This window comes from Pelophylax lessonae (assembly GCF_965119305.1).
Source record: "Pelophylax lessonae genome assembly, chromosome: 1".
Lineage (NCBI taxonomy): Eukaryota > Metazoa > Chordata > Amphibia > Anura > Ranidae > Pelophylax > Pelophylax lessonae.
Window position 1 is genome coordinate 729,366,180 of NC_138768.1, and position 19,485 is coordinate 729,385,664.

The 19,485-nt window shown below is 44.6% G+C and overlaps 1 protein-coding gene across 2 annotated transcripts in view; it reads right to left on the reverse strand.

Moving 5' to 3' along the window:
- The window catches only part of ZDHHC2 (zDHHC palmitoyltransferase 2), a 172,902-nt gene that overhangs the window by 25,410 nt on the left and 128,007 nt on the right, over positions 1–19,485 (reverse strand). For both annotated transcript variants that reach the window (XM_082243043.1, XM_082243044.1), the window contains 3 exons: positions 7,934–8,060; positions 6,391–6,483; positions 1,373–1,476 (listed from right to left, as the gene is read on the reverse strand). In XM_082243043.1, the coding sequence (XP_082099169.1) occupies positions 1,373–1,476; positions 6,391–6,483; positions 7,934–8,060 (324 nt within the window). The remainder of the gene's footprint in view (positions 1–1,372; positions 1,477–6,390; positions 6,484–7,933; positions 8,061–19,485) is intronic.

Consider the following 19,485-nt stretch of genomic DNA (forward strand, 5'->3'; position numbering starts at 1 on the left):
TGCAGCTATAACAGCTTCAATTCTTCTGGGAAGGCTGTCCACAAGGTTTAGGAGTGTGTCTATGGGAATGTTTGACCATTCTTCCAGAAGCACATTTGTTAGTTCAGTCACTGATGTAGAGGAGAAGGCCTGGCTCACAGTCTCTGGTCTAATTCATCCCAATGGTGTTCTATCAGTTCGAGGTTATCACTCTGTGCAGGCCAGTCAAATTCCTTTACCCCAAACTCGCTCATCCATATCTTTATGAACCTTGCTTTGTACACTGGTGTGCGGTCATGTTGGAACAGGAAGGGCCATCCCCAAACTATTTCCACAACGTTGAGAGCATGAAATTTATCCAAAATGTATTGGTATGCAGACGCCTTAAGAGTTCCCTTCACTGGAACTAAGGGGCCAAGCCCAACCCCTGAAATCAACACCACACCATAATCCCCCCTCCACTAAATGATTTGGACCAGTGCGCAAAGCAAGGTCTATAAAGACATGGATGAGCGAGTTTGGAATGGAGGAACTTGACTGGCCTGACTTCAACCCGATAGAACACCTCTGGGATGAGTTAGTGCGGAGACTGTGAGCCAGGTCTTCTCGTCCACATCAGTGCCTGACCTCACTAATGCGCTTCTGGAAAAATGGACTAAGACTGGGATGCCATTAAAGTTCATGTGTGTGTAAAGGCAGGAAATAGTTTTGGTAATATACAGTAGTGTACATTAAAGCTATATTGGTACATAGGGAAGCTAGAATTTAGGAAAAAACAAAACAAAAAGTGAATTTAGCCTTAGGTGGGTGTACTCACCGGCTCTCTAACAGCATCAGAGATGGGGCAGTACACCCAGTATGAGAAGTGAACATGTATGTATGTCCTTCTTAAAAAAGAAAAGGGTGAATCATCATAGGCACACAAAACATACTGGTAAATGAGGTAAGTATCAACACACAGATAACAAACACAACGCAAGGCCACTGACGGCTAACCATCCAACCCTGGATAATAGTCTCGCAACCAGCCAACTTACTTTCAGGACAAGGAACTGGTGGGGACCTCAAAAGATTATTTGACTCTAATTGGCCACCTATTAACCCCCAGACATTTATTGACATCTATTTGACCCTCTGCCATTTTATGGGCCATTTAATAATCCCATTAACTCTTGGGATCGATAATAACCGCTAGGGCGAAGCCTGTTTTAGAGATCTTTCAGCCAGGCTTCTTATCATTTGTTTATGTGTATGCTATAATGTTATTTTTATTGCTGCAGTATGTTCTCATTTTGTACATGCTTTGGAAGATGCTGCAGCTAAATAAATCAATAGTAATAGTGTTTATTAACAGAACACCAAATTCAATCAATAGGACATCTTCCTGAATTACCCTTCTCATCGCTGCCGTTGCTGTCAGTCCAGGACTGGGTGTCAGTCAGAAGACGGCTCTGAGATTCACGCAAAGGTTTGGCTGGGAAGGGATGATTTTCAATACTGGTACAAAACAGGAAACAAACATTAAACATAGATACCTTAAAATCAACAAGGAGTAATACAGACTAGAGTATTTTATAGACAGAAGATTCATCTGCTGTGAATGACTGAGAAAGGAGTTTCTTAGACAAGTTGACTGAGTTGATGTCAGCTCTTTGAAACCCTTTGACTAGTTAGAATAACTTTCCATTGTTTTTTTTTTGCAACATACAGGTAAGCAAATAAAATGCCAACCCTTGGTCGTGCCCGGACGTTACTCAATACTGGGACTCAGTGGTCCGTCCCATTAACAACGTCTCTGGTATGATGTTTTCACCCTCTCTAAGGATAAGTTTGCTGAGCTTTGTTGAAGAGTTTGCTCCAACGGTGGCAGAACAAACTCTACTGGGGATTCGATTATTTTATACCAGGAAAGCCTTCACCCTCACTTGGAAAAACCTTTCCCTCCAATGATCATGTTCTGGCAACAACTAAGTAAGACAGCCCTACCTATGCATAAAGATATCTATTGTCAGAGGGGTTGCCCAAAATAGTTTGATGAAGTCTGGTCTAAGTGGCTTCAGAATGACTCCAGCGCTTATATGTAGGTGACTGATAAATTGTGTAATTATTACTGTTGGTGCCTGGTTATTGGTGTAGTGTGGGGGTGGTTTTGGAGAGATCAATGAATATTGTGTTACTTTGACTACTTATTTACATGGAAATGTGGGGTGCACATACACTGGTAGAGGAAGCTCTTTTGCAGTTTTTTTTTATTTTCTTTTGCTGGATATGTTTCATAACCTGTACTATATTGGCAGCAGTTATGCACTGCCAATTTAGCCCCTGCACGGGCTTATTGTTTGTACTATTCTTGACACTGATAATAAAATACCATACCGAAACATCATACTGGGGCAGCTTACAGAATGCCAGCAATTTGTATGAACACCTATACATACACAAAATTCATGCACAGTGTACTTGGACCACATTGAAGCAGGTACCATTAACCTCCTTAGCGGTATTGCCGAGTGTGGCTCGGGGTGGAACTTTAGTGCCATTAGCTGTAACCCCCGAGCCACACTCGGGGTATTGCCAGGGAGCATCGCTGGATCCTGGTAGAGGTTACTTACCTTGTCCTCGGGATCCCGCGATGTGTCCCTGCAGCATACGGCGGCCCGATCTTCCGCCCGATTCTATGAGCCCCGGCTTCCGTCTCCTGCGACGTGATGCTCACAGGGGGGTGGAACCGGCGGCAAATTTGAAAAGTAAAACACACAAACACACTGATATATTGTAATCCTATTGGATAACATTACAAAATAAAATAAATTGACATTAGTTTGCCCCCCACTCCAGGCCTTTCCTGCAGTTTTACTGTACTTTATATATATATATATATATATATATATATATACACAGTGGGGATCGAATGTTTGGGCACCCCAGGTAAAAATTTGTATTAATGTGCATAAAGAAGCCAAGGAAAGATGGAAAAATCTCCAAAAGGCATCAAATTACGGATTAGACATTATTATAATAAGTCAACAAAAGTTAGATTTTATTTCCATCATTTACACTTTCAAAATTACAGAAAACAAAAAATGGCGTCTGCAAAAGTTTGGGCACCCTGCAGAATTTATAGCATGCACTGCTCCCTTTGCAAGGCTGAGGCCTGCCAGTGTCATGGATTGTTCTCAATCATCATCTGGGAAGACCAGGTGATGTCAATCTCAAAGGTTTTAAATGCCCAGACTCATCTGACCTTGCCCCAACAATCCGCACCATGGGATCTTCTAAGCAGTTGTCTAGAAAACTGAAACTGAAAATAGTTGACGATCACAAAGCTGGAGAAGGCTATAAGAAGATAGCAAAGTGTTTTCAGATGTCAATATCCTCTGTTCGGAATGTAATTAAGAAATGGCAGTCATCAGGAACAGTGGAAGTTAAAGCAAGATCTGGAAGACCAAGAAAAATATCAGACAGAACAGCTCGCAGGATTGTGAGAAAAACAATTCAAAAACCACGTTTGACTGCACGATCCCTCCAGAAAGATCTGGCAGACACTGGAGTTGTGGTACACTATTCCACTATAAAGAGATACTTGTACAAATATGGTCTCCATGGAAGAGTCATCAGAACAAAACCTCTTCTACGTCCTCACCACAAAAATCACCATCTGAACTTTGCAAATGAACATATAGACAAGCCTGATGCATTTTGGAAACAAGTTCTGTGGACGGATGAGGTTACAATTGAACTTTTTGGCCGGAATGAGCAAAGGTACGTTTGGAGAAGGGGCACAGAATTGAATGAAAAGAACCTCTGTCCAACTGTTAAGCATGGGGGTGGATCAATCATGCTTTGGGGTTGTATTGCAGCCAGTGGTACAGGGAACATCTCAAGAGTAGAAGGAAAAATGGATTCACTAAAATTTCAGCAAATTTTGGATGGTAACTGGATGCCATCTGTGAAACAGCTGAAGTTAAAGAGAGGATGGCTTCTACAAATGGATAATGATCCTAAACACACCTTGAAATCCACGGGGGATTACATCAAGAGGCATAAACTGAAGGTTTTGCCATGGCCTTCACAATCTCCTGACCTCAACATAATTGAAAATCTATGGATAGACCTTAAAAGAGCAGTGCATGACAGACAGCCCAGAAATCTCAAAGAACTGGAAGACTTTTGTAAGGAAGAATGGGCAAAGATACCTCAAACAAGAATTGAAAGACTCTTGGCTGGCTACAAAAACTGTTTACAAGCTGTGATACTTGCCAAAGGGGGCAGTACAAGATATTAACTCTGCAGGGTGCCCAAACTTTTGCAGACACCATTTTTTGGTTTTCTGTAATTTTGAAAGTGCCAATGATGGAAATAAAATCTAACTTTTGTTGACATATTATAAGAATGTCTAATCTGTAATTTGATGCCTTTTGGAGATTTTTCCATCTTTCCTTGGCTTCTTTATGCACATTAATACAAATTTTTACCTGGGGTGCCCAAACATTCGATCCCCACTGTATATATATATTATATATATATATACACACACACACACACACACATATATATATATAGATAGATATACACGTATATCTATATAGATCAGGCATGTCCAACCTGCGGCCCGAGGGCCACATGCGGCCCGGAGCCTCAGGCAATGCGGCCCACTGCCACCTGACAATTTTTTTTTTTTTGCTGGGGAGGAAGGAAGTCAGGTCGAGGGCACGGTCACAGCAGCTTCCAACTAACGGTAGGCAGAGGCTGCCTTGGGGGGTGGGGGGGGGGGCGGAGCATATGCAGAGTTTCTGACTCCTACCACCATGACCACTTCAAATCATTGAAGTGGTTATGGTGGTTAGAGTGTTCCTTTATTATCGCTCAGAAGAAGCAAAACCTCTGTATACTGATTCAATTTCATTTGAGCGTCCTCTAGTTGTGTTAAATTAGTGCGGGGGGAGCGGGAAGGGTGCAGTGGCATTTTATTACTTATACTGTATACCTTAACTATAGTATATATTTTATATGCGGCCCGAGAAAATTTCTCTACACTCAATGTTGCCCAGAGAAGCCAAAAGGTTGGATACCCATGATAGATACATACATATACATATATATATATATATATATATATATATATATATATATAGATATATATACAGTATATACTTTAACTTGTTTATAGTTATTTATATATTATAATTTATGATTTTGTGTTTCAAACTTTATCATACCCGAGATGTTATAAAGTAGGACGCACAGTAAAAAAAAAATCATATGTAAATAGTTGGTTTGGGCTGCTTTTGGGATGCAAAATAATGGTACCGCTTTCAGCACCTAAAATCGGAAACAATCATACCGCCAGGGAGGTAAATCTGCAAATTTCAAAAAGTATGAAAGAGAAGTTTATTTTTACAATGCGCACTTTGGTTGAATACATCCAATTTACCAAGGAGTACAATATTGATCTTAAATAGAAAGTTCTTAGGTGATCTGAGCATTTTCTATGCATTCCCTTTTAGTAGACTCCCTCTGGGCCTTTTCGAAGGCACTGAACAGCCCTGGAGCAGAACCAGAACACCCTGGTGGGATGATATCCCCTAGTAAGACAAATTAAAGTGATTGTTAAGCCACTGATATAACATCATCCCATCCCCTCTGTAATATAACAATAAGTGCCACTGTGCCTGTGTTACAGAAAATAATGCCGATCTGCACCTAAATCACCTAAATCACAGCGGCTTCCAGCGCTCAGCTGAGTCCTTGGCTCTCTCCTCTGCCTGACTGACAGCTCCAGTGGGCGGGGCTGAGCACTGCCACTGACATCAGCCGGGGAGGAGGGGAAGAGAGGAGAGAGAGCCGAGCGGTCACGTGATCACCAGGAGCTGCTCTGATATAGCTACATACATAGGTGCATATTATTTCTATAACACAGACACAGGGGCACTTATTGTTATATTACAGAGGGGATGGGATGCGCTCTGAAATCAGGTATAGCCAGCTATTTTTTTATAAAACACAGTGACAGGAGCACCTATCATTAGGAAAAAAGAGGATTATATAAGATCTTAAAAGTTATTTGAGCAGCAGGAGGGGAGGGGGTGGGCACATGACACAGGAGCAGAAAGCAAGGAGGGGGTGAGGAGGACAGAGGGAGACAGAGGAGGACAGGAGAGCTGTGGATGACGGAGGCATGTAAACTGACCACGGTGTCAGGGCTCAGCAGCCATGATATACCGTGGTCAGTGTACAGGGAGGAGGCAGAACCAGGTAGGATCAGCCAGGTTTGTTAGGTTATACAGGGGGCCAAATGACACGGCACAAGCACTCTGCTGTATAACATGCTTTAAGGGAACAGGACCTGTTTTTTTTTTTTTTTTTAGGGTAACAAACCCTTTATGTCTTGTTAAAGCTACAGACAACTACCTTTTTGTTGCTATGTTGACTCCTGTAGGCGTTGATGCTTGCTCAGGATCTTGGTTTACCAGGCATGTGGGGAAGGAGCAGCCATCACCGAGACTGCAAATCAAAAGAAAACTGTTAGCCCCCAAAAAATATACTAGTAATATATGATATATTTACTCCTATCTGATCTATATAAAAATGATGATGATGATGATGCATGTGAATATAAATGTTTACTAACTCAGAACCAAGTAAAGACTGTTAGAGTTTACACACTCAGTCTGAATATATAAAAACCTAGTAGGAAGGTACCTTTATTCCCACAGGAATAGGTTTTACCACCTTAGACTTAACAGGAGTACAGAGGCACAGTCTGCTCTGAGACTGATGGCAATAAGACAAAAACATGGGTGCTACATTACATTCTGTCCAGAAAAAAGGAGCCTTAAAGTGGTTGTATACCTCTGACATGAAATAATGAACAAAGCCTAACCCTCTATAGTGTGTACTTGACTCAATTAAGAGCACTGAGTGTCATTTGTGTCTGCTGCTTTGTTCCTCTGCTAACAATATGAATCACTTCTAAAAAGTTTTCTTGACACCAAGAGGAAAATGGTGACAGGGGAGGGATCTCCAGCAGATTGACAGCTTCAGCTCTGATCCTGTGTGCTTTGTGAACAGGGTGTGTCCCTTCCTTCCAATCAGCTCTCAGAGCTCTCCTCACTGAGCTCTGCAGAGTGTAACTTCAGCTCTCCTCCCCCCTTTTTCTGAACTCTCAGGCAAGCTTCATATATATAGCACTTTAAATGGCTGTAGAGGAGAGGGGACTGCAGATACACAGGTACAACTTATGCGGGAGGCCAGTCACTTCACTGGGTATATGTAAGGGTTTACAACCACTTTAAGACTTAGGAGTCTTAAGGATCTTATTTTTCTTTAGCACAGTTCATGCTCGAAAACATTTACTAGGTTCCTTGGAAAACAAGGTACAATATTCATCTTCTGAACAGCACTATTGGGTTGTGTGAGATATGGCGAGTCTTTGTTCTAACGGGCCGTGTGGCTTCTTTTAGTTTCACCTTTTGGTATCACAAAAATGTAATTTAGACCATAGAACAACAATATCATTGTGCTAAATGAACTCCGGCCAAAAACATATTTTCTAGTTGTAAATACAGAGGGGAGGGCAAGGTTTAGAACCTCTATAAGACTTCTTGTTTTTGTCTTGTCCTCACTGCCTGTCCCAGAGAAATCGTGGGAAGTAACCCAAAGTTAGGAGATTTCTAACCATTGAACCCTCAATTTTAACCCAGCAGATGCTACTGGAAGAGAAATCCCTTTGAGTTACTTCTCCTCTATTAATGTTACATTGACAGCTGTAAATTTTGGAAAATCTCCTTATTTCAGTGTCAGTAACAATGGAATTCCCCAAGTGCGGACTCACACATTAATGAAAATCCATTTAGCGGTTCTTACCCTTCTATACTAAAAATGTACTTTATCTATACATTGAAATATTACAGCAATGTGTGCATGATTAAATCTTAATTCTATCTTATTATACCTTGTAAATATAGGCAGCAGCCAATATTTCTTCTCATCGCCAAATACCTGTCTCAGATTCTTACTAAAGCCGAGGCTGAATCCATTCTTATCTGTGCCGTGCCTGAACACAGGGGATCTGAAAGCCTCTAGGAGAAATGGAGGAAATATGTGACGTTACAGTGAGTCAAGACAGAAAAAAGTATGAGGTCATTGGGCTGTCCACCAATGACAACACCATACAAACGAATGTTATTGTTATCACTGGATACTGGTAAGCCCACCCCTGTTTATCAGAAACTCCAGTTACATTGGGAGTTTTACTCCTCCTTCCTTATTGTTTATAATATAAATTAGGAGCAGAAGACATCTATGCAATTGCCATGGCAGGTGGTAAAACCAATAATTTACCTACAATTCTAGATGATTAAGCTCACCTGTGCCTACCAAACGCTAAAAGCTTGGCTGTTGCATTACCATACCACATGTACAATTAACCACTTAAGCCCCGGAAGATTTTACCCCCTTCCTGACCAGGGCCTATTTTGAGATTCGGCACTGCGTTACTTTAACGGACAATTGCGCGGTCGTGTGACGCTGTACCTAAACGAATTTGACATCCTTTTTTTCCCACAAACAGAGCTTTCTTTTGGTGGTATTTGATCACCTGTGCGATTTTTTTGATCATGCGCTATAAACAAAAAAAAGCGGCAATTTTGCAAAAATAACAATATTTTTCACATTTTTTTATATGAAAATCCCCAAACAAATTGCGGACAGATCGGACCCTTGACTGACATTTTTGACACTTTTGGGGTTACCAGTGACATTACTACAGTAATCAGTGCTATACATATGCACTGTTACTGTAAAAATTACACTGGCAGTGAAGGGGTTAACTTTTTTTTGAGAGGGAGGGGTTAAGTGTGTCCCTAGGGGCGTGCTTCTAACTGTGATTGGATGTGGCTACTGGTGTAAGAACAGAGATCAACGGTCCTACATAGCAGAACCGTATAATCTCCATTCTTACACAGGGGAGAGTGACAGGCGGCTTTGTTTACATTAACCGCCTGCCTTTCCCCCGCTGTAACGGACAATCGCGAGTGTCCGGCGGACATTGGGTCCGCCGGGCACACGTGCGGGGGGGGGGGGGGGGTCCGTGAGCAAGCGGGAGCGCGCCTCCGGCGGTGGTGCGCACTCGCTCCCTAGAGCCTCACAGGCTAGCGACGTAGACCTACGTCGCTTTGCCTATGAGGGGCTGACTGCCAACGTAAATCGGCGTTAGGCAGTCCGCAAGTGGTTAAACCTGAAGTTTAGGTATGGTCATTTTACATAGATACAGTACATTGGTCCAGCTTGGACCAATGTAAGCATGTACAGTGCATCGGGAAAGTATTCACAGCGCTTAACTTTTTCCACATTTTGTTATGATACAGCCTTATTCCAAAACTGATTAGATTCATGTTTGGTATATTGGTCCAGCTTAGACCAATGTAAGAATGTACAGTGCATGTAGAAAAAATGAACAGCACTTTACTTTTTCCACATTTTGTTATGATACAGCTTTAAGCCAAAATTAATAAAATTTATAATTTTCCTCAAAGTTCTACAAACGATGCCCCATAATGACAACGTGAAAGAAGTTTGTTTGAAATCTCTGCAAATTTAATAAAAATAAAAAACAAAAAAAAAAAATCATACATCGTACATACAGTAAGTATTCACAGCCTTTTCCATGGCAAATTCAGCTGATTGGACATGATTTGGAAAGGCACACACCTGTCTATATAAGGTCCCACAGTTAACAATGCATGTCAGAACACAAACCAAGCCATGAAGTCCAAGGAATTGTCTGTAGACCTCCGAGACAGGATTGTATCAAGACACAGATCTGGGGAAGTGTACAGAAACATTTCTACTGCATTGAAGGTCCCAATGAGCACAGTGGCCTCCATCATCTGTAAATGGAAGAGGTTTGCAACCACCAGGACTCTTCCTAGAGCAGGCCACCCAGCCAAAATGAGTGATCGGGGGACAAGGGACTTTGTCAGGGAGGTGACTAAGAACCTGATGATGGAGCTCTAGTGTTTCTCTGGAGAGGGTAGAACCTTCCAGAAGAACAAATACCTCTGCTGCACTCCACCAATCAGACCTGTATGGTAGAGTGGCCAGACGGAAGCCACTCCTCAGTAAAAGGCACATAACAGCCCGCATATGGTCTGCCAAAAGGCATCTGAAGGGCTCTCAGACCATGAGAAACAAACTTCTCTGGTCTGAAGAAACAAGGATATAACTCTTTGGCCTGAATGGCAAGTTTTATGTCTGGAGGAAACCAGGCACCGCTTACCACCTGGCGAATACCATACCTAACGTGAAGCATGGTGGTGGGAGCTTAATGCTGTGGGGATGTTCTTCAGTGGCAGAAACTGGGATACTAGTCAGGATCAAGGATCAAAGATGAGTGCAGCAATGTACAGAGACATATTTGATGAAAACCTGCTCTAGAGCACTCTGAACCTCAGACTGGGGCTAAGCTTCATCTTCCAACAGGACAATGACCCAAAGCACACAGCCAAGATAACAAAGCAGTGGCTACAGGACAACTCTGTGAATGTCCTTGAGTGGCCCTGCCAATGCCCAGACTTGAACCTGATTGAACATTTCTGGAGAGATCTGAAAATGACTGTGCACCAACGCTCCTCATCCAACCTGATGGGGCTTGAGAGGTCCTGCAAAGAAGAATGGGAGAAACTGCCAAATATAGGTGTGCCAAGCTTGTGGCATCACCTTAACAAGGCGTGACCCTGTAATTGGTTTCAAAGGTGCTTCTACAAAGTATTGAGCAAAGGCTATGAATACTTATGTACATGTGATTTTTTTCCTTTCTCGATTTTTAATAAATTTGCAACGATTTCAAACAAACTTCACATTGTCATTATGGGTTATTGTTTGTACAATTTTGAGGAAAATAATGAATTTAATCCATTTGGGAATAAGGCTGTAACATAACAAAATGTAGACAAAGTGAAGCGTTGTACATACTTTCCGGGTGCACTGTAAGCGCACATTAAGCCATGCTATGGGTACAACCAGAAGAGAACAAGCTAAAGTTTGTGCTGCAATGACACAAGCAATCATTAATATTAGCAGCACATCTCACAATATATGTAAGCAGAAACATAAGATACACATACGGCATCTTCAAATATAAATCTAAAAACCACAGAAATAGCCCGTGATTCATCAGCACCACCGAAGCCTCATAAAAGAAGGCACTGTGCTCTGTCAGCTGAGCGGGCAAACGAGGGACGGAACAATTTCTTGGAAATGGTCTGAAATAGGCCTGAGGCAGAGCAAGCCTTTTTAAGTGCCTGCTCCTTATTTGTGAAGCAAGGCATAGCAATTATTGCCATCTAGTCTCTAGTGTGGGCTTTTAGTATTGCTTTCAATGTCAGAGGAACCGAGGGGCATCAGACATTTTAAAGAAGAGTATGTGAATAGAGTCTGTTGTGCCAAACCAACCAATTTGAATTCAACCATTACTTATGAAGAATAAAAAAGAAGGCAGAATCTAACCTGATGCTAGGGACTCTGGACTGGCTATTTTTTTTAAATCAAAATGCTATGTGTAGATACGAGTAGAACAACCATAGACCAGTGGCGGCTGGTGCTCAAAATTTTTGGGGGGGCGCAAAAACAAAAATGTAATAGGTATTGCTTCGCGGCAAAAAACGAGGTAAAAAAATTGCATGACTTTGAGGTCATGGTACAGGCATGGCACATGTGATGGTATAGGCATGGCACAGATGGTACAGGCATGGCACAGGTGATGGAATAGGCATGGCACAGATGGTATAGGCATGGAACAGGTGGTAGAATAGGCATGGCACAGGTGATGGTATAGGCATGGCACAGGTGATGGTATAGGCATGGCGCAGGTGATGGAATAGGCATTGCACAGGTGATGGTACAGGCATGGCACAGGTGATGGAATAGGCATGGCACAGGTGATGGAATAGGCATGGCACAGATGGTACAGGCATGGCACAGGTGATGGTACAGGCATGGCACAGGTGATGAAATAGGCATTGCACAGGTGATGGTACAGGCATTGCACAGGTGATGGTACAGGCATTGCACAGGTGATGGTACAGGCATGGCACAGGTGATGGAATAGGCATGGCACAGATGGTATAGGCATGGCACAGGTGATGGAATAGGCATGGCACAGATGGTACAGGCATGGCACAGGTGATGGTACAGGCATGGCACAGGTGATGGTACAGGCATGGCACAGGTGATGGAATAGGCATGGCACAGATGGTATAGGCATGGCACAGGTGATGGAATAGGCATGGCACAGATGGTACAGGCATGGCACAGGTGGTGGAATAGGCATGGCACAGATGGTACAGGCATGGCGCAGGTGGTGGAATAGGCATGGCACAGGCATGGCGCAGGTGGTGGAATAGGCATGGCACAGATGGTATAGGCATGGCACAGGTGATGGAATAGGCATGGCACAGATGGTACAGGCATGGCACAGGTGGTGGAATAGGCATGGCACAGATGGTACAGGCATGGCGCAGGTGATGGAATAGGCATGGAACAGATGGTACAGGCATGGCACAGGTGATGGAATAGGCATGGCACAGGTGATGGTAAGGTCATGGCACAGGTGGTGGAATAGGCATGGCACAGATGGTACAGGCATGGCGCAGGTGATGGAATAGGCATGGAACAGATGGTACAGGCATGGCACAGGTGATGGAATAGGCATGGCACAGGTGATGGTAAGGTCATGGCACAGGTGGTGGAATTGGCATGGCACAGATGGTACAGGCATGGCGCAGGTGATGGAATAGGCATGGCACAGGTGATGGAATAGGCATGGCACAGGTGATGGTAAGGTCATGGCACAGGTGGTGGAATAGGCATGGCACAGGTGATGGAATAGGCATGGCACAGGTGATGGTAAGGTCATGGCACAGGTGGTGGAATAGGCATGGCACAGATGGTACAGGCATGGCGCAGGTGATGGAATAGGCATGGCACAGGTGATGGTAAGGTCATGGCACAGGTGGTGGAATAGGCATGGCGCAGGTGGTGGAATAGGCATGGCACAGATGGTACAGGCATGGCACAGGTGATGGTAAGGTCATGGCACAGGTGGTGGAATAGGCATGGCACAGATGGTACAGGCATGGGGCAGGTGATGAAATAGGCATGGCACAGGTGATGGTAAGGCCATGGCACAGGTGGTGGAATGGGCATGGCACAGGCATGGCGCAGGTGGTGGAATAGGCATGGCACAGATGGTACAGGCATGGCACAGGTGGTGAAATAGGCATGGCACAGATGGTACAGGCATGGCACAGGTGATGGTAAGGTCATGGCACAGGTGGTGGTAAGGTCATGGCACAGGTGGTGGAATAGGCATGGCACAGATGGTACAGGCATGGCGCAGGTGGTGGAATAGGCATGGCACAGGCATGGCGCAGGTGGTGGAATAGGCATGGCACAGGCATGGCGCAGGTGGTGGAATAGGCATGGCACAGGCATGGCGCAGGTGGTGGAATAGGCATGGCACAGATGGTACAGGCATGGCACAGGTGATGGTAAGGTCATGGCACAGGTGATGGTAAGGTCATGGCACAGGTGGTGGAATAGGCATGGCACAGATGGTACAGGCATGGCGCAGGTGGTGGAATAGGCATGGCACAGGCATGGCGCAGGTGGTGGAATAGGCATGGCACAGGCATGGCGCTGGTGGTGGAATGGGCATGGCACAGGCATGGCGCAGGTGGTGGAATAGGCATGGCACAGATGGTACAGGCATGGCACAGGTGGTGGAATAGGCATGGCACAGATGGTACAGGCATGGCACAGGTGATGGTAAGGTCATGGCACAGGTGGTGGTAAGGTCATGGCACAGGTGGTGGTAAGGTCATGGCACAGGTGGTGGAATAGGCATGGCACAGATGGTACAGGCATGGCGCAGGTGGTGGAATAGGCATGGCACAGGCATGGCGCAGGTGGTGGAATAGGCATGGCACAGGCATGGCGCAGGTGGTGGAATAGGCATGGCACAGGCATGGCGCAGGTGGTGGAATAGGCACTTACCTGGCGACGGCTCGGCTCCCGGCGGCGGCTTCTCCCCTCCTCGCGACTCTGATGTCCGTCCTCTTCTGCTCGGCTCCTGGCGGCGGCTTCTCCCCTCCTCGCGACTCCTCTTCTTCGCGGACTGCGGCGGGAAAGTGACCGGGCGGTGACGGTGAGTGACTGATGCACGCACCGGCACCGCCCCCAACGAGGTCACCATGGATGTCCTGAATCATGATTGGTCCAGGCTGGAGTCTGGACCAATCATGATCCAAGACATCACAAAAGGGGGTGGTGTAGCGCATTTTTCTGCGCTACAGTTACGCCCCAGAAGGCCGCCAATTGGCGCCTCTGCTGGTGCAAAACCCCACCCCCCATCGGCACCAATGTGGCGGACGCCGAAAGAGGGGTGGTGGAGCGCAGAGCTCTGCGCTACAGTTACGCCCCAGAAGGCCGTCTATCGGCGCCTCTGCGGGTGGAAAACCCCACCCCCATAGGCACCAATGAGACAGGCGCCCCTTGTGGGCAAAAATTTTTTTTTTTTTTTTTTTTTTAAATCTTTTTTTTTTCTTTTTCTTTTTTTTTGGGGGGGGGGGGGGCGGCGCCCCTGCGCCCCCTATGGGCCGGCCGCCACTGCCATAGACGTCAGTTCTCTTAAGCCAGTGGCAGAGATGCTGACATATATTTAAAGCAGAGGTCTAATAAAAAAACTAAAAAAAACACCTTTTATTTTTTTTCAATTATGCGGTATTAAACCCAAAATAATTTTTTTTAATATATTTTAGCTTACCAATCATTAGATGAGGTGGCTGCATCAGTTTTCTTTTCCCCTCTGTTTTTACCTGATGATATGGCCAGTAACACACCTTCTGTATTAGAGTGCCCCCACTCTGGATGAATGAGCACAGGTGGCACCTTTGGAAAGCAGCATTGTCCGCTTGGGGGAGTGGGAGTGTTAATGTACTAGAAGATTTAGAGCTAGGCTGACACTAGATGCAGTGCAAATTCATATCAAATTCGCTGCTGATTCTGCACAACATCTACATCGCAACCCGTCCATGTGAACGGATTGCAGAGTGTATGTTAACGACACCCCCCAATCAGTTTGCAAAACACAGCGTAATTTGCAGAGTCATGTGATTCATCCGATTCAGGTGTGGAAAAAAAAGGGTCCTGAATCAGTTTGGTGCGAGTGCGGTGCAATTTGAGATCCATGGCTCAAATCACACCCCAGAAACCCTGCATGTAATTCGCACAGAAATGCACTCCGATTCAAGCGCGAATTGCATGTGGTGTCTCACTTTGCAGCAATGTGAACTCAGGCTGAGGACTAGTTTACACCAGATGCATCAAAAACGCATGTACAGTAGATCATATGGGCTCCAATGGCATAGCTCACACTCATAGCATCACTTCCAGTGTGTTCCAGTGCAGAAAAAAAGGTAGAATATGCTGCATTGTTTCTGGAAAGAACTGTACTAGAATGCGGCAAAATAGATCAAAAGCGCACCGGAACACATCTAAACGCATCAAGACCGCACTGGAACACATCACATGAAAAAAACAGGAAACCTGTGAAAAAGAAGAGATATAAGCACTGGAGTGTATTGAAAACGTATCAAAAACGCGCATGCAGAAACGCATCCAGAGTGCATTTTTGTGGTGTGAACTGGCCCTTAAAGAACACCCATTCAGTTTAAAATGGAAATGAAATATGAAAAACTATAAACACTTTGTTCCACTTTTTTTTTATAAGTGATCACATTTCCTCTGTTCTCAGTATAAGAGCTGGGGGGGGGGGGGGGTAGAAGAAACTGTACACTGATCTTCCCAGTGAATAGTTGTTTTTGGGAGTGGGGGGGGGGGTTGGGGGGTGTCAGGACAGATTTGATCATTGGAGGAGAGCAGGCTGAGTTAACGGCATAGCTAGAGAATTGACCACAGTGTGTACTCCATTTTTAGTGTGGTCAGTTTTTAATAGGAATACAGAGGGACCAGCAGGAACACCAGGGAGTTCACATAAAGGAAGCAATACAAAGAGAACAAGATACTTTTTCCTTCAATTACATGGTACAGCAGGCACATATCAGGCATATAAAATGTTGGGTTTTCATATTCTTTAAATACATTAAAAATTGCAGCCAAACTCCAGCTAATATGTTATAAGCAATTACAGCAAACAGTTTTTTTTCTATTTGGGATAAAGGTTTTACATGAATAAATAAAAGCTGATCATTTCCCCTGCTAGTGTTAAATGGTTTGTCTCATCTCTGTAATGGAAACATTCTGCTGGAGAACTTGTTCTTTTGAACAACAACACACTAACTGGCTGGATTACCAGATGAAAACAAAGGTAAGAAATCCTAAAAAAGAAAACCATTGCAGCCATCATATCTAATAACTGGTGAGCTGTAATATAATAAATGTTTGCTTTTGGGTTTAAAACTGCTTTAATTCATGCATTTGCCTTTCAACTTCATGTGGACAGAGAGATCAGTTAGGGTCACAAAAGTTGAAGGAAGTTCATTTGTCTGGGTTAAAAGTTTCAAAGCCTGGGAGTAGATCACATGATGCTACATCCTATGTATTAAAAATTAAAATTAGCAAAAGTTGAGAAACTGATTAAGCGCTGGTTCATCCTGGTGTGGCTTTGAAACTGCGCTACTTCAGCGTGATTTCAAAGCTGCACATCAGTGCGATTTGCACTGCCGATTTAATTGCGGCTTGAGACCTCATTTAACAGAAGTCTATGCAAGTCGCAATGAAAGAGGTAAAATGTAGTGCAGAAACCTTTCCATAATTGGTGTGACATAAGTCGCGGCGGAATGACAGGTTCCATTGCCACCAATGGAGTGCGACTTGTCATGTGATTTGGAAATGTAAAATCGCATGACAAGTCACACCGGTGTGAACAGGGGATAAGTGCTGTCAATACTTTCAGATTATTGTTCCTTAAACAGTATTATTAAATGAAATCTACATTTCTGCAGTCTTTTGAGGACAGCTGTCCATCATTGGTTAAATTAAGAAATTATATTTAGGTTTTAAACAGGAAGATTGAAGGTTGTTTGGAAATATGAAAAGGCCCTGCTCTGAGGGGTTGTGAGGTTTTAATTTCACCTTGCTGACAATCCAGGGGAACACGGAGCCCATAATCAATGATTTCTGCCTGCCTTTTAGGAGATGAGGAGCACCAAGGTGAACAAGCCTCTCCCTTTGGATCGGAGACCACTGGTTGAGGAGAGCCAGATGCCAATGTATTGTCGCTAAGGAAGACAGTACAGTTGAGAGTAGTAAAGACAGTGTCACCAAGCATAGGGACCAGACCACTTGCCTTATTACAGGGAGGATTCCCAAACCTTCCCAGAGGTGAACTCAGAAACCGACTCACAGTTGGTTTCCCCAATGAAAAGAGGGCCATCTGTTCCATGTAACCAGACTAAAGCCCTGGGTATGGGGACGCCCCAGCAAGAGGGGTTCCCCCAGGGTGGGAGAGAAATCACCTCATGTACCCCAAAAAGACGGGTCCCTAGAGACCATGTGGATGTCTTGTTTAGAGCCCAGGCCCCCAGGAATAGAAAGCAATTGAAAGAATAGGAGACCATTCTACGATTTTCTCAACACTCTACAGGCCCCTGATGTGAAAAAAGACTGTTAAGTGTCCAATAACACACACGTCTTGGGCTATTTTAGCAAGGGTTTAAGATGGACAATCTATTCTGCCAGTGAAAGATAGCTACCAATGATACAGTAGACACCTGCAAAGCCCCATATGGATGAAGCTTACAGGTGTTAGACCCCTCGCAAGGTTTCTGACTGCAAATTTCCAAAAAGCTAAACCTCTTCAGCTATTCAGAGAAGGCTGTCTGAGAATCCCCCAGTGGTGCCAAAGAAGGCTTCTGGACACATGCTATCCTCAACAAGAGGTACATACAGTAGGAACCCAGCATGTTTTGCTGACAATCCAGGGGAACACAGAGCCCATAATCAATGATTTCTGCCTGCCTTTCAGGAGATGAGGAGCACCAAGGTGAACAAGCCTCTCCCTTTGGATCGGAGACCACTGGTTGAGGAGAGCCAGATGCCAATGTATTGTCGCTAAGGAAGACAGTACAGTTGAGAGTAGTAAAGACAGTGTCACCAAGCATAGGGACCAGACCACTTGCCTTATTACAGGGAGGATTCCCATAGCTTCCCAGAGGTGAACTCAGAAACCCGACTCACAGTTGGTTGCCCCAATGAAGAGAGGGCCATTTGTTCCAGGTAACCAGACTAAAGCCCTGGGTATGGGGACGCCCCAGCAAGAGGGGTTCCCCCAGGGTGGGAGAGAAATCACCTCATGTACCCAAATAGACGAGTCCCTAGAGACCATGTGGATGTCTTGTTTAGAGCCCAGGCCCCCAGGAATAGAAAGCAATTGAAAGAATAGGAGACCATTCTACGATTTCCTCAACACCCTACAGGCCCCTGATGTGAAAAAAAGACCGATAAGAGTCAAATAACACACAGGTCTTGGGCTATTTTAGCAAGGGTTTAAGCTGGACAATCTATTCTGCCAGTGAAAGATAGCTACCAATGATACAGTAGACACCTGCAAAGCCCCATATGGATGAAGCTTACAGGTGTTAGACCCCTCACAAGATTTCTGACTGCAAATTTCCAAAAAGCTAAACCTCTTCAGCTATTCAGAGAAGGCTGTCTGAGAATCCCCCAGTGGTGCCAAAGAAAGGGCACTAGGGTAGACATAAGGTCCAGTAATCTCAGAAATAACAGGTGCCTCTGAAGGACGCTGAGAGGCCAGATCCTTGTCAAGGCAGGTAACCAGAACTGGTCCTGGTAGAGACTGCTGGTCAGAGAGTCACTCTTAAGAGGAGGGATGCTGAGGAGTACCAGGGTTCAACAATACCCAAAGGTATAAGATTCTAGTGAGGAAGGGAGTGGGAGTCTAGATTGGGTACAACTCCAGAAATGGAGACCCCAGTTAGACAGAAAAAAGGGGTCCAAGGGTGTGGGGAATCATGGGAGACCTGGGAAGCTGCATTGCTTTGTGAAGGACAACTGAAGTAGGTGCCAGACACAAGGGATTAACCTGTAGACTAAAAGTGGTGTTCTCAGCACCCACATGCCAGAAAGGCAAACTTCCCAAGGACCCACCTGGATGTACAACATGCCCTCCACTTGTAGAAGTAGCATAATGGCTAAGTGGTTAGCACTTCTGCCTAGCAGCACTAGGGTTGTCGGTTGGAATCCTAACAATGGCACCACCTGCATGGAGTTGGCATGCTCTCCCTCTACCTGCGTGGGTTTCCCCCTGGTACTCCAGTTTCCTTCCACACTCCAAAGACACGCTGCTAGGTAAATTGGCCCTAGTATGTGTACTGTATGTATGAATGTGAATAAGGGACCTTAGATTGAAGACAGAAACGAATGTACAACATACTGTATATGTAAAGCACTGCGTAAATTGAAGGC